The sequence below is a fragment of the Micromesistius poutassou genome (assembly GCF_964030765.1).
Source record: "Micromesistius poutassou genome assembly, chromosome: 15".
Taxonomy (NCBI): domain Eukaryota; kingdom Metazoa; phylum Chordata; class Actinopteri; order Gadiformes; family Gadidae; genus Micromesistius; species Micromesistius poutassou.
The window spans coordinates 16,538,169-16,561,180 of record NC_140285.1 but is presented as its reverse complement, the minus strand read 5'-3'; the positions used below and the strand labels follow the sequence as shown (position 1 = coordinate 16,561,180).

Genomic DNA, 23,012 nt, shown 5'->3' with positions numbered 1-23,012 from the left:
AAATCACTCCTCAAAACAGGCCGTTTTCCAAGGCAAACTCTGAAGGAGAAAGCCACAGCTCTTTCTAGCATAGTTTGCGGAACTTGCAAATTGTAGATTACTGTTTACAGCCATACAGCAAAGAACAGTTCACAATCTTCAATCCCCTGCATTTGACTTGCATTTGCACTTTTTTTGTCTTCAAATGCAGGGTTGGAAACGCATTTTAATTTTCTGTATTCAAATGGTTTAATTTCTTACTGGAGGTTGAAACAACAAAAGTCTTGAGATAAGAAAGTTATTTTGGTTCCAAACCAGACCAGCCAGACTCATGACTTGAAGGAAAAGGATTTGTCCAGGGCAAGATATATTTCAGCCACTTCACACTTTACAAATCTGTCTTTCTTTTCTTTCTTTACTTTCTGTCTTTTTCCTTTACTTTCTTTACTTGCTGTCGTCTCTCCTTTCGTTCTATGTGTGGTCTCTGTGTTTGTTTGCTCAGAGCCATTGACTTGCAGAGAACAGGGGGGACATCTGGGTGTCGGGCTGCGCTGAAACTCTAGAACTGATGGCTCAGGTCTTGATCGCTGCTCCCCTGCTTCCTGTGTCCTGTGCTGTCCTGTGTCTCTCTCTCTCTCTCTCTCTCTCTCTCTCTCTCTCTCTCTCTCTCTCTCCTCTCTCTCTCTCTCTCTCTCTCGCTTCTATCTCGCTCTTTCTCTCTCTCTCTCTCTCTCTCTCCCTATTTTGCCCAAAAAATCTTTTTACAATTTTTTTCTTCTTCCTGATGGACAAAAATGTCTATCTAACGTTTGTGTAGGAAAACGTTCTTGTGCTGCATGGCAAAGGTTTGATATGGAGCAGAGATGTGTTGTAGGTCATTATCAATCGAGGAAGACTTTAGAGTGTCCATCATTCTACAATTTGGATTACTCTCACACACACAGACATACACACAGAAACAGACACACACACACACACACACACAGACACACACACACAGACACAGATCCGCTTAAGTTTTTAAAATGCAATTAGCACTGCAAGGTTTTTCGTGCCCTGTTTGAGAGATGATAACTGAACCAGTGATTTACATCGAAGTTGTGTGCTATATATCAGCTAGATAAGCTGTCGCTACACACACAGACTAGAGTTAACTCTTCACACTGTGGACACTATAAAAACAAGAGCTTCCACTCACCCACTGCTGACTAGGGATGGCTAATGATGTCAGGATATCTGCCATGGCTCCGAGCATCTGGTCAGTACGCCCCTGGTTCTTCTGCAAAGCCTTCATCCTCTCAACGAAGACATACAACACACACACACACACACACACACACACACACACACACACACGCCACAGACACACACAACCCTCCTACTGGAATCTGTGACTTTGGCCGCTTGGGCTCTTTTTCTCCTTCTGCTGCTGTTGTATTTTGCCCTCCACTCCTCCTCAATCTCCTACAGTCTCTCTTTCTCTCTCTTCTCACACTCACACACTCTTTCTCTTACTATGAGTCTCTCTCTGTGTCTGTCTGTCCATCCATGTCCAGGCATCTGTGTCTCAGAGCTGCAGCAGCAGTGGCAGTGTGCCAGAGCTGAGTAGAGCCTCGGCTTGTCCCTGACCCACAGCAACTTTCACACACATGAATAATTGATCATGGAGGCGAGGTATGTTTTCGTCTGGATGCGGGAATAGGCTCTGTCCCAAAGTCTTCTGTCCGTGCTCCTGGCTCTACTTGCTTGAAATGACCACAAACACAGACACACATAACACACACACACACACACACACACACACACACACACACACACACACACACTTGTGCACACAGGTGAAAGTAACCACACAGGGAGTCCTCCTCTGTAGCTCGGCGAGGGTGACAAGACCAGACAAGAGTCCTGCATAGAGACTGGACTAAAGCTTGTGAAAACGGCTTAATATTCCCTCAGAGTGTTTTCTCTGTTTCCATTGTGATGGTGCAAGCGTCTCCAAGTCCTGTATGACTCCTGACCTCTCTCTTCTCTTCACTTCTGCTGCAGCAATGTGGCCACACTGGAGGGCCACCTCACCCCCCCCTCCACTTGCTTCTCCTTCATTGGCTGAGTACAGCCCACCCCCCACCCTCATAACAGAACTCTCTTTCTATCCATCCATCTTTACTTTCATCTCTTACTTTTTTCTCATCTTCTACGCTTGTCCCCTTTTACTCTGAAGGGAATCAATTATTTCCCCTCAGAAGTACCTTGACGTGACAGGCTGGCTCCTCCCACCTCTGCTGTGACCTCTCAAGAGCAAGGGGGGCAGCCCCAAATATGGTATGAACACACAGTGGAGCACAACTCCGATAGCAAAATGAAGAAACTGTCGTTGACATGCACACCCAGATGTACTAAATATGATTTATGAAAACAGGATTTTGGCTGATAGGGTTTATGTAATCACAGGATGGTGTGTGTGTGTGTGTGTGTGTGTGTGTGTGTGTGTGTGTGTGTGTGTGTGTGTGTGTGTGTGTGTGTGTGTGTGTGTGTGTGTGTGTGTGTGTGTGTGTGTGTGTGTGTGTGTGCAGCTGAACCAAGCCATATTGAAATCAAGCCTCATAAGGATCTGGTGTAAGAAGACTGTCTGTGTATAAAATAACCCTCAGCTTATAGTCAGCTCATAGTTCCACTGGTCATTGGCCAGTGGAAAACAATTCACAACCATCTAACCCTCCCTACTTAAACAGCACTAGTCTGCTAAACACTACACAACCATCTAAGCCCCATATTTTCTGCTAAATACTACACAACCATCTAACCCCCCATATAGAACTAGTCTGCTAAACAATATACAACCATCTAACCCTAAATTGCACTCGTCTGCTAAAGTTTAAACAATCTGTTCGATCTGATTAAATGTCTACACAGGGTTCATAACCATGTCAGCAGATTCCTTTTACAAAGACAACCACATTTACTCACAAAGAGAGATCAAGCAAATATCAACGTCATCAGCAGAACAAGCTCCTACGGGAAACACAACTTTTATTATTGACTTTATTGAACAGTGAATGTTAGGTTTTTCTGTGAACTTGCTGCGACTTCAGGCCAAATTCTAATGTCCTAATGGAGGCACTCCCCATACAGTTTATTCTTAAATTCTTAATTCATCAAAAACGTGGATCTTAGTGTTCCTACATCACGCAGGTTCGTATAACTTTACAGACTCTTCCGAATAAGAAGCTGAATGATGGTATTTGTGAAGGAGGAGGTTGGGAGTTAGTCACACTGTAACATTGCTGAAAAATATTGTAGTAGAGGTTGTGTGAGTCAAGGCCAAGCGGTATTATAAGAGAGGTCCTGAACAGACTGCCAAGAATCTAATATTAGCCCAACACATGTCTGTCTTTCGAATCAGTTTGCTAGCTAAAGTTAGTGTCGTCCACCCCCCCATATCACTGGCCACTACTGGGCACTGTGGAGCTTCATGATTCATACCTGAATTGTTTAGAAAATTAAAAAATATATATATTGCAACTATAAAAGGGAAAAGGAGTGCAGAACAATGACTCACAATAGGTTCTGGCAAGCTGAGCGGTTCTATCTTCTATAAATAAGCAAAAAATAGCAGATTTACGTGAAGGCATTCTGATTTCAATTAAATTAACAAGTGTAATGTGCTTCGTATTGTGGAAACGCAAACCAACTGCCGAGGGTTGCGTTTGCTTTGCTGCCCTCTTGTGGTGAAAGATGGCAGGCAATTTTCTTTTTCAGAAAATGTTCTGTTGAAGCACAACATATTACCCTAAAAATGATAAACATCCTTTAGTATCTTTCAACCGTCAGTTTGAAAGAGGAGGAGGAAGAAAGGAATATAAACACAAGTGTGCTTTATGTGTTATTTTGCCGGGTAGGTTTACAGCTACCGATTCCTACACTGATTCCTTAGTGAATCCAGATATCTTATGTTGCTGCCCAAGTTCTTAATGTTCTGCCCCCACACCCTCATAGTTGTGTCCAGCCAACTTCCCTTTCCTCTGACTAACTTCCTCTGCGCTTTTGTTTTTTTCCACCATAAAAGCCATAACTCAAGTTGTCACCTCACCAGTTTTGAATCTGCCACACACACACACACACACACACGCACGCACGCACGCACGCACGCACGCACGCACGCACGCACACACGCACACACACACACACACACACACACACACACACACACACACACACGCGCGCGCACACACACCCACGTGCGTGTGCGTGTGTAATCCAATATAATTAGCAGTCAACTTAAAGACCCCCCACCCCACCCCGAGATGCTGTGTGACGTCGCGCGGGTGTCGTGTCGCGGGTGACATGTTTTGTCGACGTTGCCCCTGCCCTCCCCGTGTTGGCCAGAAGGGGGAGACTATTTCCAGACCCGGCAGTAACTGTTGCAAAGTTCAAAACATAAACAGTGACGTCTGGAGGTCTATTTAGATTTGTCTGTTTAAGCAAACTATATTATTATTTTTTTTTTTCACAGCTTTTTGAATATATTGTTTTTAGACCAACCCCTTTTACAATATGTCTGTTGGCAAATTCAAACTGTATGTGAATATCTCTGTGGATATGTTATCAATAATTGTCAATATTCACACACAATACATCTGTATACAATCAAACTATAGTTAATATTCAGGAGCCCACAAAAATGTATATACCCCAGAACATGCACACCAAGGAATACTGCACAATGCCCTACAAACATTTTACACCAAGATATTGCACAATCCCAAAGTTGTCCATGAACCCCTGTCATGGGGTTAGTGACTAGCAGCAGTGAATTAAAGGTGGGGTTGGTTTGTTCATGCAAAGGATTTTCATGGGAAAACAAAGTGAAGACTGTCAACTCATTCTCACAGAGAGCCAGTTTGGGTCATCCAGACAGTGGGGGGGACCTCACCAGAACTAGAGCAGCACAACAGATTGGGGGGCTGATCTGAATCAGCCAGAGTGTGAATGTTGGACAGCCAGACTGAGAGGGAAAGATGAAGTGAGAGAGAGAGAGAGAGAGAGAGAGAGAGAGAGAGAGAGAGAGAGAGAGAGAGAGAGAGAGAGAGAGAGAGAGAGAGAGAGAGAGAGAGAGAGAGAGAGAGAGAGAGAGAGAGAGAGAGAGAGGGTGAGCTGGGGTGGACAGATTGTGAGAAAGCTGTTGAATGAGAAAGAGGAAGAGGAGAATAAAGGAAAAGAGAGTGTGTGGCAGATCAAAGGGAGCAAGAAGTCTTAACCTAGCTTGCTAACTAGCTGCAAGGGGTCCAAGATTGGCTGCTGTCTTTTTTTTGCTTCTTAATCCTCAAATCCTCCTATAAGCGGGATGAGAGTGCAGGGCCTTACTGCCTGACTTAGACCAGCAGAATCTATGTTGGGACCTGTTAGGATCGAGGGCCAGGGAGCTAAGCAGGAGGAGGGCCACAGCCAGACGACGGTGGGAAACTAATCTTGTTTAAGAGTAGGCTAAATGAAGCGTCTCAGCACATGGGGGATGCTCTGACCGTAAGCTGACAGAGAACGGACAAAGGAAAGAGGAGTCAAAACTGGATTGACCATTTTTATGGTAAGGCCATCATTATCATATACCTCTAACCCTAACCCTAACCCCTTATTATTATACACACCCCTAACCTTAACCCCTTATTACTATACACACCCTTAACCATAACCCCTTATTATTATACACACCCCTAACCTTAACCCCTTATTCCTATACACACCCTTAACCCTAACCCCTTATTATTATACACACCCCTAACCTTAACCCCTTATTCCTATACACACCCTTAACCCTAAACCCTTATTATCAAACACACCCCTAACCCTAACCCTAACTCCTTATTCTTATACACACCCCTAACCCTAACCTCTTATTATTATACACACCCCTAACAACTCAGACACATTGTTTTTATTAAGGAATCAACCTCAGCACAGTCTCTGTGTGTGTGTGTGTGTGTGTGTGTGTGTGTGTGTGTGTGTGTGTGTGTGTGTGTGTGTGTGTGTGTGTGTGTGTGTGTGAGAGAGTATTTGTGAGCGTGTATGGGGGCGTGTTTGTGGGTGTGTAAGTGAGTGTTTGTGTGTGTATGGTGTGTGTGTGTGTGTGTGTGTGTGTGTGTGTGTGTGTGTGTGTGTGTGTGTGTGTGTATGTGAGTGAGTGTTTGTGTGTCCAATTGGGGGGGGGGGGTCTGTTTGTGTGTGAGTATGTGTCTGTGTCTGTGTGTGTGTGTTAGTGTGAGTGAGTGAGTGTTTCTGTGTGTGTATTGGGGGGGGATTTGTTTGTGTGTGAATGCAGTGGCAGGAAGAAGGGAACATGAATTGTGTGACAGCGATCTCCTCAATACAGAGATCAACAACAACAAGGATAGGGCCTAAATGAAAACATTGCTCTACAGGATCAAGGCAGAGGAGCTTTCTTTCTAGCGTGTGAATGAAGCGTGTTCGGGGATATGTTTAAGCTAATGACCGCAGAGGGATGGATATGTCAAATGACTCGATGGTTTCTATGAAGTGATCCAGTAGGAGACAGCCTAATCAGCCTAATCCATCCTTCATTTATTTTAGGTTGTGGGATAATGGAGTAGTTTATGTGTATCCATCCATCCATCTAACATCTGCCCAGCAATCTGTCCATCCATCCATCCAACTCACACATACATTAACACTTCAACCAACATCGAATTGAGTACATTGCTAAAGATAGTCTTTCAGGCTTAATAGAATAAAGGAAAGCTCATGTTGTCATTTTAAAGTGTAGCTATAATGTGTATCTAAATGTATATCCTTTTACAGTATGTTGATCTGTATATGCATTTGGTATAAACACATGATTCTGAACCATATCACCATTATATGGTTAGTTATATGGTTATATACAGATTCTGATGCCAGCTTACTGCTCAAGCAAAATGTTATTTTCAACAATAAACCCTAATAGATGCCAAATCCCATCAGTATTTAAATGATGTTATTCAAGTTAAGATTCTGCAGGTAGATCCAGTATGTCGGTTGTCATCATCATCCTTTGTTTTGTAACAGGCCTGAGCCATTCACATGCACTGAGGCACGTGGCCCAGCTCAGCTTCAATGCAGATCATAGACCGGCTTGGATAAGTGGCCTGACAAGGCCTGGAATCTGGTCATCCTCTTTTACATGCTGCCTTTGCTTTCTGAGGTCCCAAGCTCTAAGACCTTGCGAGCCCTTACAAGTACACCTGTGGGCTTGTATTTATATTCGGACAAGCTCCCGCTAAAGGATTTGCATGTGAGCCCTCTTACAGCTGTTGGTGGTGATGTTTGTCTCCACAGTGGGCATACAGGACTGTGGGGGCCCCACAGCCGTGCCTCCTCAGTGTCCTATAGGGGCCAGCCCCATGGCCACAGCAAGCGATGACCCCCACCTGGGCCGTGGCCCCTCGGATGACGAGTGCCTGCTGGATGAAGAGTCAGACTCATGGAGTGTGCTCTCTGATGACTCTGTGCTGCCGGACTACGAGAGTGAGGAAGACAAAGACAAGGTGCCGGCCAACACGCTGTACGAGGCCTGCGCCCTGAACCAGGCCAGGACCCTGACGCAGTTCCTGGAGGAGGGAGTCACTAAGGAGCAGGCCATGGAGCTGGACATCAACGGCAGGGTACGCAGGCTGGATGCAGATGTAGTCAAGGCGTTTTGTGTAGTCTGTATCCAAATTAATCCAATTTAGTTTACAAATGACTTATTGGACATCAAACTACTCACAAACGTTCAGGTTGGGTCGGATACCTTAGATAGTTTTTAGATGTATGCCTGTGTACCTAATATAATCTCCCTATTATGCACCTTCAAAAAACATATATTCTGTCCCCCTTTAGAACGGCCTGATGGTGGCTGTGGCCAAAGGTTTCTTGGACATTGTGTATGCGCTCCATGTATGTCCGCACATAGACGTCAACCACCAAGATGCAGATGGGAATACTGCACTGATGATCGCAGCCCAGGCAGGTAGGAAAACATTACATAATGGCCTCTATATAGCTACCTATATTCGCTTAACACTACATCATTGACCATATCAGCACTATATCAACACTGTAAAGCTTACTACCTGTATGTTAGCCAAACCATTCTCTTGCTGGTGTGCTTGATTACATGGCGTTTCTGTCATGATCCAGGGTTTGCCACCGTCCTTAACTACATCCTTAACTACTACCCCGGCGTGGACACAGAGCTGAGGGATCCCCGTGGCTTCACGGCCCTTATCAAGGCAGGTCTGCAAGGACGCGAGGACTGTTTAGCCGCTCTACTCATGCATGGTAAGAGCCACACCTCCAATGAACACACAGGTCTTCTCCAACAAGATTGAGGCCCAACATGTAGTCACCAATGAGCATGGCTATGAGTCAATAGATCTAATATTGAATTTGCCAATGTTATTGACCATGAGCAATAGCCTACATCTGAGTGTCACTGACAAAAGACCTTAGGGTTGATAATCGTGGCTTGCTTGGTTTATGGAACACAACATAGACAAAACTAGGACAAACCTTTTACATTTTACCCACTCAAAAAACGTAAAAAATCCATTTTACAAACCTATTAGCTGCATTAAACTGAATGTTGAATAGTCTAGTTAGTCTAGCAACCTCTATTGAATTCAATGCCACGATGTTCCAGAATATAAACAATACATCGATGCAATCGTAATGCGTCCCATCACAGTGAATTGAATCTCAACCTCACATGACTCATCCCCTGTTTTTACCTCCACCTTTGAATGCCCAGGTGCAGACATAAATGCGTTGGACCTGTCCCGGGGAAGGGGTTTGAAGGACTGGGTCTTAAAGACCGGGAGGTTTGAGACGCTGAACAGGCTGCGGCGTCTCCAGGCCCATCCGTTGGCCGAGCAGTTCTGTGAGAGCTACGTTCCCGAGTGGCCAGACCTGCGGCACCTGGTGGCCAAAGCCACCGCCTCCAAAACAACCAGCCAGAAGCTGGGCCAGAAGATCAAGGACACCTTCACCATCACCTTCCCTCACGACCCCCAGGACAACGGAGTGATGGACCACTTGGTGCGCATGACCACCAGCCTCCACAGCCCGCTGGTGGCCACCGCCTGTCGGCCTCTCTGCCCCACCAGCCCGCCGGAGATCGGGAAGCGCCGGCTGGCGGTGGCGGAGTTGCTGGCCCGGCACAGCAGCAAGGAGCTGGAGGAGGGCCGCGTGTGCCACAGTAACGGCTCCGTCACCTCGGCCTCACCCCGGTCCAGCCATTCTGTGTGTCTGACCTCCTGCTGCCAGGAGCCCAGGGAGTCCTCTGGGGGCATGAGGAGCCTCATGCCCCGCGGCATGATGCGGCAGAACAACATATACCCCTCTGGCTGTGTCCCCAAAATAGAGCTGACCAGATCTGGGGAGCCCACACCAAAGAAAGAGAAGAAGAAGAAGTTGCAGAAGGGTTACCTGCAGCCTCCCATCTGGAAGTACAAGGAGGCCAAAGAGGAGAAGAAGAGGGAGAAGAAGAAACAGGAAAAGGAGAAGGAGGAGCAGGATAAAAAGGTTACAGAGAGTAAGAGAGAGAGTAAGCGTAAATCGAAGAAAAAGAGCCATTGAGGTTTTCCAGGACTCGGCCGGCCATGGAGATGTTTGCCATCACTCTTACCCCAGCGGGAACATGGACTAATGGAAAGGAACTGTTGATCAACAAAGGAGCAAATGGATTGACTAAACTAACTGTCTGAGATTGAAATCCAGTGTGGTAACATAAACGTCAATGTCCTTGGTGGAAGAAGACTCCCAGGGCTCTCAAATCTATCTTGATATCTTCATGTTATAACCAAATAGATTATTATTTGATTTGTCTTTAATTTCTAACTAAACAATTTGCTGATTATTTTCATGCACATTGCTTTCATCCACGTGGATTTTGTGCACTTACTACGACAAACTGAACAATCTTATTAGAGTGCCATCATGGGATCATGGCTCATTTGAAAGCAATATAGCAAAATAATATGATATTATTTACTGCAGAAAATATCATCTATTAACTGCTAACCCTCATCAGTCAACAAACTCAGGGATAAATTATAACACACATGCTATGTAAATGTACTCATATGGCAGCCATTTTAACCAGAGCTCACCTTTGTTTCAGTGAGGGGTAAATTACCATAATAGGTGGACATTTGTTGTTTAATATATGCTGTTTAGGGTAGATGAGTTATGATGAGCTGCAGAACGTTCAGTATACTACCTCCTAGGTGGAGATTAGGGGGATGTTGAATGAGGGATTCATCTGGAGATGCTTTGATCTTGTTCCTGGACCTTTTATTTTTCTGAACCTGGCTACCTCTGACCTCAATGCACTTATAGTAAACAGTGCAGCTAGCTATGCAAGAAAACTTGGTTTTCCAGTTTTCATCTTGACACAAATAATTTCCAAAAAAATGTTTTTATCAACTGTTTCACTAATTTGGGTCATGTTGGGGGTTGTGTAGGTATACTTTAATAAAAACATTCCCTAATCTAAAGTTGTGTGTAGTGTACAGATAGTTATTTTGACAAGCACATAATTCCCTGTTGTTAATGGTTCTAGATCAAGTTAAGTGATCTTATTAGTGGGAGCTAAAGGTAGAACTGAGGCAGGTTAGTTAAAGTGTGATCCTTTAAGACCTGTCATCATTGCGTCATGATCCGGCTTTTTTCTTTTTCAACCAGGTTTGAATGGGGCACAGGTCAAGTGGTAAACAAAGAAAAAAAGGGACAGTGTGATGTGACTGGTGTGAGAATAAAGTACAGAATAACCTTTAGTTATGATTTCCTCACACTAGGAGAACATATACTTTTGTATAGGTTTGAAAATGAAAAATATACTGTTCATCTTCACTCCGAAATAAATACTTCTGCAACAGACCATTTCACATTCAAACATTCTCAGGGTGCATTACAAGTGGATTGGTTCACTTCCCTTTTGCAAGAAGGGAAACATGTGAATGTAAAGTCTCTTTGAGAGTGAGAGGTTAAACCTGAAGTTTTAACAAGTAGGTCCACACAAGTGTTCAGTTTTAAAGTTCAAAGTTAAACTGCATTCTTTAACCAGTTCCTGTCCACCAGTCCCATGGACGACTTTTTGATCCAGCATTATTTGACATTCGATTTGTTTGGTCCATGAATCGTGGATATTATACGCAAAGAGAAGAATTTAGGGTAACATGGTACACCATAGCGGGTGTTGCCTTGTACCGCAATAATGCAGAGAAATGTTATTGAATCGTGGAAATTAAAGGTGCTGTATGTTTAGATATTTAAATATGTACTATATTTAAATATATGATTTATAGTTTAATTAGTTAGAAGTGCAATATTCATCGTTCAGCAACTTGTGGGTAAAATCCTCTGAATATATGTTTTGAGTTGACTGCACCTGCCTCTTTATGCAACAGTTAACATTTTAACATTTTTCGCCTGTCAATAGCAGGTGAGTGAATTGCATCACTTCTAAATGTTGGAGATCGTAAGGAGCAAGGAATCAGAGAGTGAGGGGACGTTTTTTGGTTATTCAGTTTGAAAGGCTTGCTTTCTTCTGCTTGCTCTCTCTCGCTCTCTCTCTCTCTCTCTCTCTCTCTCTCTCTCTCTCTCTCTCTCTCTCTCTTCTCTCTCTCTCTTTCTCTACCTCACTCTCTCCCCCCCCCCCCCCCTCTCTCTCTCTCTCTCTCTTTACAACTCTTGAATCTTACCTACAGCAGCTTTGACTGGAAAATGTATTCTGATATTTATTTTTTTATTCTGTCTTCTCCAAAATGACCACCAAATGAAAGCTCCCAGCTGTTTCTACAGGAGGCCAAGACCACAGATATAACAGAGCCTGGGAACTAATATAACATAGGCCTACAGAGAGACGAAGAGTCTGCAACAGAGAATCACAACTGTTCTGGGAGAAATATGTTATGTAATACAACAAAAGGGAATCATATGGGGGATACACTATGATGTGTGGAGGAAGGCTCCTTCTCCATTGGTTAATTTATGTCTTGGAATACATTTTGCCTATGTATAGTGGCCAAGATTGTTTCGAAATTAAAGTTGCAGGTCAATCACCAAAGCAAATGGTGGGCATTTACAGTAGATGAAGGAACACCGTTGGATGTGTACTACAGCTTCAGTAGATAATTCAAATGACTAGAAAACTATTTTTGGAGTATTTAACACAAAATATGGCTCATTCTGGAGGTTAATCCTTATAAACATCTGATCTTAATATATTGAATAATTTATTCGCATCAGTAAGCCATTTATTAATAATAATAACGTCGTTCCACCTAAAAAGCAAAAAAAAAAAGCGGAAAAAAATGCGAGCTCTGAGAGCAACAGGAAAACCCCTATGAGAACACATTCCAGCAGACCCTGTCCACACAATAAGGGGTGGGACGTGAAACTATATCAAATATGTAATCTTTCGGTCTGATCAAGAACATAAGGCGAATTGCTCGTGCTTAATGAGATAGAACGGCACTTTAGTCTTCCCTGAAGCTGAAGATAAGTTATGTACCAAACTTCAGCTTCGAGTCGAGTGTTTATCAGCGCAGATTGGGGCTGAGATAGATGTTGCCTCCTCTATCCGTATCGCCGACCAGCCGAGGAGTTCAGTCCCAATAACTTGGACATCTGAGACATTGCATCGAAAATCAATTCGCAAATTGACAATCATTTGTATTTTTTTTTGGAGAAAATGGAATAAGAGGAGAGAAAGGTGTGGAATTATAGAGAAATATGACTTGTGCGTTCTCGCGCCGTGCGTAACCTCTTTTAAGTGTTTGATCAGAACAAGGAAATGATGCGATTTGGGTTTGATTCATCTGAGATTGATATCGAAGAACCTTGGATTTGAATGATATTTCACAGACAAGTCTTTCAGTCATCTGTTGATATGGGGGTATAAGGCTTACTTGTGTCAAAGTAAAGAGCCGAGTGGAATACAGGTAATGTAAAAATGCATTATTTCTATGTGTTTTTAAGTTGTATCCTTGTTACTAACCTATCTATGCGTTCTCCTTTTGACGTAAGATAACCCCCAGTGTCCTCGGTCCACGTGTTATAGTTTACATACATGAACATCAACAGGTTTTGATTTCCGCTGACGACTGAAGAGGCAGATATAACAGCCTTACCTAGGCTCTATTCCATAACCTCTTACCCAAGCAAAGCTGATGCCAGTTGCATATAAACTAGTTGTATAGGCTAGGCTACCCCCCATCACAGTTGTTTATTATAGAGGTAAGTATCACCTGGATCCTGATACTGCTTTTTTAGTGTTTAGTGTTTTTTCTATCAAAAAAGCTTTTTTGGCATGAGAAATATACATTCACATTGCCAAAGCAGGTGTCTGCCTATTGCTCTCAAACGTTCTCTCACTCTATATCTCTTGTTCTCTCTCTCTCCATCTCTCTTCCTATCTCTCTATTTCTATTTCTCTCTATCAGGAATCAAATGAGTTAATCTGTATGGAAAACTCTCTACATTTCAGTCAAAGGAAGTTACTTAATGCAGGTGTGATTTGACCAGTAGTTTGTGATTTGACTCCCTTACATGACATGCAATGTGTGAGGAACACTCGCTGGCATAACTAAACCATGAGAGCTACGGCTGTGGTCATGTCCGTGCATAGCATTACGCGTGGTTAATGTCAACATGTGGAACTACATATGCACCCTGGAGGTGAAGCCAATCAGATGGGCCCTTCAGGTCTTCGTCAAGGACATACACACACATTTTTGCAGAGGGGAATCGAACCAGCAACCAACAGTCTATAATTACAGACAATCCAACAGTCCAGGTACTTGGGGAATTCTATTAAACATCATGATGTATTTTGAAAGGCGCCCATGATGACCTACAAGACCATTTCATCTCGGTGGTCTTTTACGAGGCGACCATAGCAACCGTAGTACATGACCGCAAAAAGGATTTCTTCTGATGCTGCAAAGCGATCTGTTACCGCTAGGAGATGGAGAGCCCTCAGCCTCTGTCGTCAGCTCCCCCGACGACGTTACAGTCAGCCAGATGGAATGAGGGATTGGCTTCCGCCAGCAAACGGCGGCCCTAGATCAGAGAGAGAGATGACAACTGCTCCGTTCCCATGGGGGGCTGCGGGTGCTCACGTCGAGACAGAACGGAGACAAACTAGAAGAGAACAGAGATAGGAAGTCTGGTGGAGCCCAGGCTAGTCCTGATGGAACGCTGATTACTGTAGAGCCACGTCAGAAAGAAGAACATCCTCCCCAAAATAATGGGATTTGTGTGTGTGTGGAAGTGCAGTGTGTATGTGTTTGTGTGTGTGTGTGTGTGTGTGTGTGTGTGTGTGTGGGGGAGGGTATTAACACACACACACACACACACATATACAGTCCCAGGGACGTATATAAAGGCCCATGGCCGTATCTACACAGAAATTCTCTGCTGATATCACTGACAAGAGAAACTGATTCTAATTTGATAGTTTCCGGTGCTTTCATTTGCAAATCCAAAGGCTTGACTCTTCTGCTGACATGTGGAATTCTCACGGCCCCTGACTCCCTCTTTCTTGCAGAAGAAGCTTCAAACGGCTTGATTGTGTGTGTGTGTGTGTGTGTGTGTGTGTGTGTGCGTGCATGTGAATCTGAGGAACAATTTAAAAAATAATGTTCATCTCTCCCCTTACAATGAGTAATTGCTTCTCAAAAACAACATATCATTTAAAAACGAATCATAGAAAAAAGGTTTAACGTTGTTTTCTTTCACGTACTGATATCAGCTACTCCAAAAAGAACTCCCCAACTCATCTGGATCTCATTGAGAAACTAATGACTACAATTCTCATTGCAAAGTACTAATGTTTTTCAATACATGATATCATTGGTGCAACCTGAAACATAAACAGTGTAATGGTAAATAAATATTGCATACAACTTATGCCAGATATCAACGGTTCCATATGTGTCTTGAGTATGTTGTCCAGTGCAGGCATGATTAAAAGTGTGGGTAGATATTATCTCTTCTCAACAATACTGGTAGTTGCATTTGCGACAGTTTGAGATACGCTGCGAGTAACAACACACGTGTGTTTTACAACTTTACAAACATAATCACTATACTATTCACCTGAAGTGTATATTTGGAGCTAAACGGTGCCACTGCACGCCGGGTTACAGTGTGTTCTGGCCTGAAGAATGTTTGAATCCACATTTTTCCCCTGTAGTCCTCCGGCTTGCGTGACCCTTTGGCAGCGCAGGCCTAAACAATGGGCAGACCCCAGACGGGCCGCGCCCTCTCAATGGCAGGAAGTCAAGCCATCAATATTTACACTGCAACTCGTCTCGGAGGCCAGCATTGGACGGGGGACTGGTAGCACAGCACTTAATGCAGTCTCCAAAAAAAACAAGGCACTTGGGCATTACCTCAGGAACATAGACACACACACACACACACACACAAACACTTAAATGGCTGGTCTGAATGTCGCCATGGAGACATACATGGGATCTTCAAATCAGAGCAAGTAGAATGAGGCAGAGTGTCCGGACCCTTGCATTGTGTTGCTTCACCGCCGGTGTGGGTGAGGAATGGATCATTCGATGTCATTTGGCCACATCTGTGTATTGTTAGTAACAACACATAAAAACATTGAAGACATGGTTTCTACCTGTTTCATCTTTTGTGACAGACAAGAGCCAACCCCCCACCAGATCTGTGTTGTTACTCCTCTCTGTAAATGGCCATGAGAGTTACATAGCACAGTTTTAATATAACTAATATTCATGATGCCCTTGTTTGTCCTGTTCTACAGCGATGGGGAGGTCTGCTCTACTCGTACTCCTGCTACTGGCTGTGATGTCTCTGGTCACCTTTGCTGTCCATGCAGGTGAGTCCTGAGTTTTGAATTCATTTGAGTCCAGGGGAAAATTCTCAGATTTTACACAACACTGAATATGGTGTTTGTGCAAGTGTGGGTGGAGTCTGAGTTTCCTCTCCCCACACACACACATACGTAGACAAACACCCACTCACACACGCCGTCTCTCTGTCTCGCCTGCTTCCCTCAAACTGTCGTTTTGTCTCAGACCTGAAAAAATGTAAACCCACAACCTGATCAAGAATACCTCTTTGTGCCTCTGCCTGCCTGCTCTCTGAGAGATATCTCTCTAGTGCAGGAAGTGTAATGAACATATCTTGTTGTATTACACAAGTGTTTCTGCCTTGAGGAATACCAGGTCCTATTACTGGTAGGGCTGTCTCTGATCCTACGTCTGATCCTACCTTCACCACCAGTGCGTATGTGCACATGTGTGTGTGTTTACGCTTCACCATTCTTCTCTTCATCAGCCCTTTAGTCTCTGAAATCTTTCCAAGTATGGATTTATTCATTTGGGATTGTGTGCGTGTTTGTGTGTGTGTGTACATTTCCACATTTGTCTACCTAAACAACCCCACACTTCTCATCTCCTGCAGGTGATGAAGATGAGGCGAAGCTGCTGTGTGCGTGTGAGAACCTCAAAGGAACGTGCAGCAGCAACGCCACCTGTAGGGGAGACGTGTGTTTCTACTCAAGGGTGAAACTACAGCAGGATCGAGGCTGCTTCTCCCACAGGAACCGCAAGGAGAATTGTGGCTCTGCTTTTGAAGACTTTTATATCTACTGCTGCACCACAGACCTCTGCAACGACTTCACCCCACCACCCGCCGAAAAAGGTCAGTTCCTCGCTCGTTCATGGTCAAATATGTGTTTGATCAATTAGCTTGACTGCTAACTACAAACTCACTTTCTAACTTTGTGACTCTTCAACCATGCATCTAAATGCTTAAACATTGTGGATGAAACACATGAGTGTTACAGTGAGAATATAGCCTTGATGTTTAATTAATCTGGTTCTGAACTAGAAATGCAGGCCAAAGCATTGTGGGACACACATGCAAGGCTGGATGGTGATATCCTCCAATGAAGAGGACATTTTTTTCATGCTCAGTCTTCAGTTAGAAAACCAGAGCCTAGCCCCCTCTGTTGGATGGTTAGTGTAAGTTACACTTAAACTGCAGTAATTGTAGAATGAGCATTTATTGTAGAACCAGCAATTATTGCAGAGTCAGTAGTTATTGTAGCATCAGTTTCAGTAAAAAGTTGGGAACCCCCGAAAATATTATTGTTCTAACATGTATTCATACACCACTATCAATGTATTGATCCTCCAGAGAAGAGCCTGATGCTGTGGATCGCAGTGCCTCTCGCCTTGGCCTTCATTACGGGTGTAGCTCTGTGTACCCTGATGCTGTGGCTGCGGTCTCAACGGACGCACTGCAGACTTCTGGGTAATGAGCAGGGCCGTGATTTAACCATGGTGAAAGTGGCTAGCGGAGAAGATCCAACATACGGGGTAAGACACAGGGTGCATTTTACATTTATTACAACGTTTTATGTTATAAGAAGCCATATAAATTCAGATTTAATCAACGATACGTCTGTGATATTTATTTATCTCTCTAGGAACTCTTTGATGAGTTCTGTACCTCAGGAAGTGGCACCGGACTGCCCTATCTGGTCCAGAGGACCATGGCCAGACAGATCTCGCTGGCAGAGTGTGTTGGTCAGTCTGTGTACCTTCTTTAAATAACTCTTATAACCACCTAATCTTTGCATGTAGACAGTTAGATATACACAATAAGAAAAAAGCCTGATAATTGTATTATTATTAATGTGTTGTTGCTCTAACCAGGTAAGGGGCGGTATGGAGAGGTGTGGAGGGGCACCTGGATGGGAGAGAGCGTGGCCGTGAAGATCTTCTCCTCCAGGGACGAACAGTCCTGGTTTAGGGAGACAGAGATCTACAACACTGTCCAGCTCAGACACGACAACATCCTGGGTAACGAAGCATAGATAAAGCGTACTATACTATATTACAGTACAACATCCTTGGTAGCATAAACAGTAGCATACACAAGGCATTTGGTTTCTTGCTAGGACAGGAAGATCTTTTCTTATACTATATTACACAATTCATACATTATATTCCATATATATTTACATTAAGTCATTTCATAGACACGTTTATCATGGATTTAAAAGTGAAGCTGAGAAGAACCCAAGTGCTGTACGTGCCCTTTCTTTATAAGTAGCATTGGTAGCATTATAATTGGTTTTTGGTAGAGCATAAAAGTAGTAGTAGTAGTTAAAGTAGAGATTTGATACAATGTTTGTACAATTGAAAGTAGAAGACCCTAAAACATACACAAAAATATTTAAAAACAACCTTAATATTGGTTATCAAACATTCTGTGCCTGGTCTATGTCTCCCATAACCTGTGTAGGTTTCATAGCGTCTGACATGACCTCCAAGAACTCCAGCACCCAGCTGTGGCTCATCACCCACTTCCATGAGCTGGGCTCTCTGTACGACGTGCTGCAGTACAGCGCCTTGGACCCGGAGAGCTGCCTACAGATGTGTCTGTCTATAGCATGTGGGCTGGTGCACCTCCACACAGAGATCTTCAGCTCCCAGGGCAAGCCAGCCATCGCCCATCGGGACCTGAAGAGCCGCAACATCCTGGTCAAGAGAAACAGACAGTGTTGCATCGCTGACCTTGGTGAGAGGTGGGAGGGGGTTAAAACAGAAGTTATTGGATTTGTTAAGGTCCTGTTAAGCTCAACTGGTGTACCCTTCACCCTGATATTAAGATTGTCAGGATGAAGGGTGCATTCCTGCTGTAACTACTTACAAGCATGCATCCACACCTTAGATAAAAACGTGAACAAATGGTATATGTTTCTTTCCTTTTTCTGGGTTCAAACTCCTTGGTGTCCACTTTGAGATACAGCTTTGATACAGCATGAATTAACGTCCGGTGGTGAACTGTAATCTTTACAGCCTTTCTTATCGCCTGTCTTCCAGGTTTGGCAGTGATCCACTCACAGTCCAATGACGATCTGGATGTGGGGAACAACCCGCGCGTCGGAACCAAGCGCTACATGGCCCCTGAGGTCTTGGACGAGACCATCCGCGTCGACATCTTTGAGTCCTACAAGCAGACGGATATCTGGGCGCTGGGCCTCGTCTTCTGGGAAATTACCCGAAGGACCATCGTCAATGGTTAGCAACCAAAATTAAAAATACCTTTGTATTAGGAGTACTTTCCCAGTCCTACAAGGTCTAACGTAGAAAACCGTAATAGCACAATAGCCAACAGAATATGAGTAAATAGATATATTAAGAATTAGCCCAGGTCATTATGTTGAAAGATTGTTTTCTATCTGTGGCCTGTCTTTGGCTTGCTACATTATGTTGAAAGAGTGTTTTCTATCCACAGCCTGTGTGTGTTGTATGTTATGTTGTAAATCTGTGACTTGCAATATGATGTTTAGAAGGCAGTTAGCTGTGTGTTTCTCCTCAGTCCTTTCTTTTCTGGCCAAGCTGTGTGTGGAGCTCAGACTCTGTCTGTGTCGCTTATCTTCTATGCCGATAAGCAGTCCAGTAATTATAAACAGCGTTATCTGGCGTCAGCACTCACTCTAACATAGTCCAGATGCTTAATGTCCAAACACACATCCAGTTGCAAAAACGCATTTACACACTGCCAAAAAACACACAAACAAGTTGATCTCACTGAGCTGTGTAGTCGCTGGGGAATCCAGTCCCCTGCTCTCTTTTTTATCAGGGCCAACATATTTGGGAAAACACCCACGTGAGCCTATCTTGAGTTGTGATTATGCTATTTCAGTAATGCATTAACTTATGGCTGTGTCCTGCATATTTATGAGGAAATATATTACAGGGGTTCCGTGCTTATCTAACGCTTAATCCTAAAATAGATTAGAACCATTCTAATCTTCTCCACCCTATAAATATTCCGCTAGGACATTGTGTTTTTTTACTAAGGTCCAACAGAATGCAAATCCCTCGGTTTGTCCTTCTGTGTTTCAGGCATCGTGGAGGAGTACCAGCCTCCCTTCTTTGACATGGTGCCCTCAGACCCCAGCTACGAAGAGATGAAGAAAGTGGTGTGTGTAGACCAGCAGAGACCCAGCCCGCACAACAGGCTGCACTCACACCCGGTGAGACTACCCAGAGGGTTATTACAGGCCGCATCAAAACCCAATCCCTGCTGTCCTCATCAAAACCCAACTAGGAACACTTCTGTTCCGTTTGGTTCAACAAAGAAACTAATTAGTTCTTATTATCAAGCTTTTAACCACCATGAATAACAATCATATCACCTCTTTTTACAACAATTGACCACTAAGTGCTGTATCATTGTAAACAGCCCTATAGCACAGAGGACGCAGAGTACAAAATGCATATTGATCTAAATCATTCTTGCATATTATTCTAAACAAGGCCAATTCATATTTTCTTCCATTAGTCAAATTATATAGGCAGGGTACACCTTTTTTTAATTAAATTTTATTTTATTTTTTTTAAAACAACAACAAGAGAATGAAAAAATAATAATTACAAGGAAAATCTGAAAAAATTACAGGGCTCTCAAGTCTCACGCATTGGGCGTGAGACACACGCATTTCACCCCATGCACACGCTCACACGCCACACTTCTTATTTCTCACAGAGAAATTACCAGGATAGCGCCCACCAATTTGTGCCGCTATTTAACAGTGGAACAGGTAGGAATCAAATGGGTTTCCTGTACGGAGGGTAACCAGGCGTCCTCTTTTGCCCAGACATGCCCTCTTTTTGAGACACTTAAAAAAAAATGTGTGGCGGAATTTCAAAATCATTTTATTAAAGCCTCATACATGTTCACATTGAATTTGCGTTGCGTTTCTCTGGGTCGTTCACAAACTAGTTAGGCTACGCCCTCCCCTACTCAGTTCTGTTCGCTTTGCATTGGTGGAAGTGAGTAGGGGGAGTGGTTAAGTAGAGCCTTCAGATTGGACGGTTTGACTTACTTAGTTACCGTCATGTTTTGTATTAATTTTTTTACCATTATTGTTTTATAGGGACAAACATTAACACATTTCTCCTACAGGGGATTGATAAAGTTGTATCTATTAAACAGAAATAAACACTTGGTCAAACTTTACACACTTTACCACATCATTGGCCTACTGAATGCCACAGATATATTTTAAGCATTGGACTGAATGCCACATAAATATATAATTATGTTTTTGCACGTTTGCAACGTTTAAATGTTCAGGGAAAAGTATATGGCTCTACTGGTGTTGCTTAAGCCAATAGCCTTTTGAGGCAGTGTTGTTTCTGTTTTTTTTAGTGTTAAGGGCCAATAATGCTTACTATCATACATTAGTCACCATGTCTGTGGACACATTTGTATGCAGTCACATGTTAATATCCCCCCCCCCCCCCGCCAACAAAATCTCACTCTGAACTCAGTTCAAAACTTGAGAGCCCTGAAATTATCATAAAATAGATTTACAATAACAGATACATGTGATATATGAGAAAAAACAAAGGGAATGATTCAGTTGCTTACGAGTTCAATATGAATGAAAGGTTTCATTGATGCAGTGTTAAAAATTATCTGGCAGGGTACATCTCTAATGTTCCTCAAATGATGTGTCTGTACATGTGTCCGTGCCCACAGATCCTCTCCACTGTTGTGAAGATCATGAAGGAGTGCTGGTCCCAGTGCCCGGCGGCCCGCCTCACAGCACTGCGCGTGAGGAAGACGCTGTCTAAACTGGACCTGGACAATGACTACACATTAGACAAGCTCAAGCAGGACCTCTGAACCCGCTTCAGGAGAAGCAGTCAACAAACTTTATTTGTCTGATTCCTGCAGGACTAGATGACTACAATTAGCATATTGTCTGACTTGCGTCACTACAATATCGCTAAACGATTGGCTTTCAGCGATGGTGTCTAGACGATCGAGCCCCTGGAGGCTATTTCTTGGCCTAGCCTACTTTTTAGTCTACTATATTTCCAGCACTATAGCCCACTCCCACAGATGATGCGGTTTACCACTTGAGTCATATTTCCTCTTTTTTTTGTTATCTGCCAAGACCGAACGCAAAGAGGCCGTGAAAGCACCTGGACACAGCTAAATATCTCCACTAATGTTAGGCTTTTATTGTGCACTGACACAAGGTGCTCACATTTCAATGAAGCTTATTGGGCAGCGTCAAGACTGCAACTGAAACATAAAGCAATAATCCTGTCATAACCCTCATCCTCCAAGCAGGTATGATGAAGTTGAGGATGATGCTTATTATTTTACTATGATTATTTTATTTTTATTTTGTTATTGTTTTGTTTAATAGTTGACCTATTTTTTTATTCAGATTTGTATCTGTATTCAACGGCGATTGTCATGTCGTAAAGCACTAATATAGGCCTATCTACATTGAAGCGCTGTTTTGTGGATGACCAGTAGGGGTCATTAGAAAATAGTGATTTTACAGCAGAGCTGCGTTTGAAAGGATGATTCCATCTTTTAATTGATTTAGGCGCCCCCGTAGGCATCTCGGTATATATATATATATATATATATATATATATATATATATATAGGCCTATAATTATTGTTTTTTCTAGAAAGAGGTAGAAGTCATCGAAAGGTGCCAATTCTTCTATGTCTAGATTTCAAAATATACGCACATCGACACATCAATAGATATTAAATCACATGCTATCGACCTATGCCTTATCTCACATGTATACTCCACTCAGCGTAGGAGAATAAAGATTATAAATACAGAAATTTCGGTTTTGGGTTTTGTTATTGGTTAGCCTTTATGTAGGCCAACCAATTTCTGTATTTTCTTGCTTTTCTTGTGTGTGTGTGTGTGTGTGTGTGTGTGTGTGTGTGTGTGTGTGTGTGTGTGTGTGTGTGTGTGTGTGTGTGTGTGTGTGTGTGTGTGCGTGCGTGCGTGCGTGCGTGCGTGTGTGTGTGTGTGTATAAATGTTTGGATAACGCTCAAGTTGCATATTCCTCCTCACCTCACAGTGTCACTCCAGTCGGCTCGGCTCTCATTCATTTATTTGGGCTGCACAACGTAGAGGAACACCTTAGTATACAACCCCACGTTA

At 43.3% G+C, this 23,012-nt stretch overlaps 2 protein-coding genes across 2 annotated transcripts; both read left to right on the top strand.

Moving 5' to 3' along the window:
- Positions 1 to 7,373: 7,373 nt before the first annotated feature.
- On the top strand, positions 7,374 to 9,588 carry ankrd33aa (ankyrin repeat domain 33Aa; the record flags this gene model as incomplete). Its single annotated transcript, XM_084480255.1, has 4 exons — positions 7,374 to 7,634; positions 7,852 to 7,981; positions 8,152 to 8,292; positions 8,762 to 9,588. The coding sequence occupies 4 exons, from the start codon at positions 7,374 to 7,376 to the stop codon at positions 9,586 to 9,588; spliced, it is 1,359 nt and encodes a 452-aa protein (XP_084336381.1).
- Positions 9,589 to 12,420: 2,832 nt separating this feature from the next.
- acvrl1 (activin A receptor like type 1) lies at positions 12,421 to 22,625 on the top strand. Its single transcript, XM_084479393.1, has 10 exons — positions 12,421 to 12,956; positions 15,800 to 15,874; positions 16,462 to 16,701; positions 17,200 to 17,381; positions 17,492 to 17,591; positions 17,721 to 17,867; positions 18,313 to 18,588; positions 18,894 to 19,091; positions 19,923 to 20,053; positions 21,565 to 22,625. The coding sequence occupies exons 2-10, from the start codon at positions 15,802 to 15,804 to the stop codon at positions 21,709 to 21,711; spliced, it is 1,494 nt and encodes a 497-aa protein (XP_084335519.1). The 5' UTR covers positions 12,421 to 12,956; positions 15,800 to 15,801; the 3' UTR covers positions 21,712 to 22,625.
- The last annotated feature ends 387 nt before the right edge of the window (positions 22,626 to 23,012 follow it).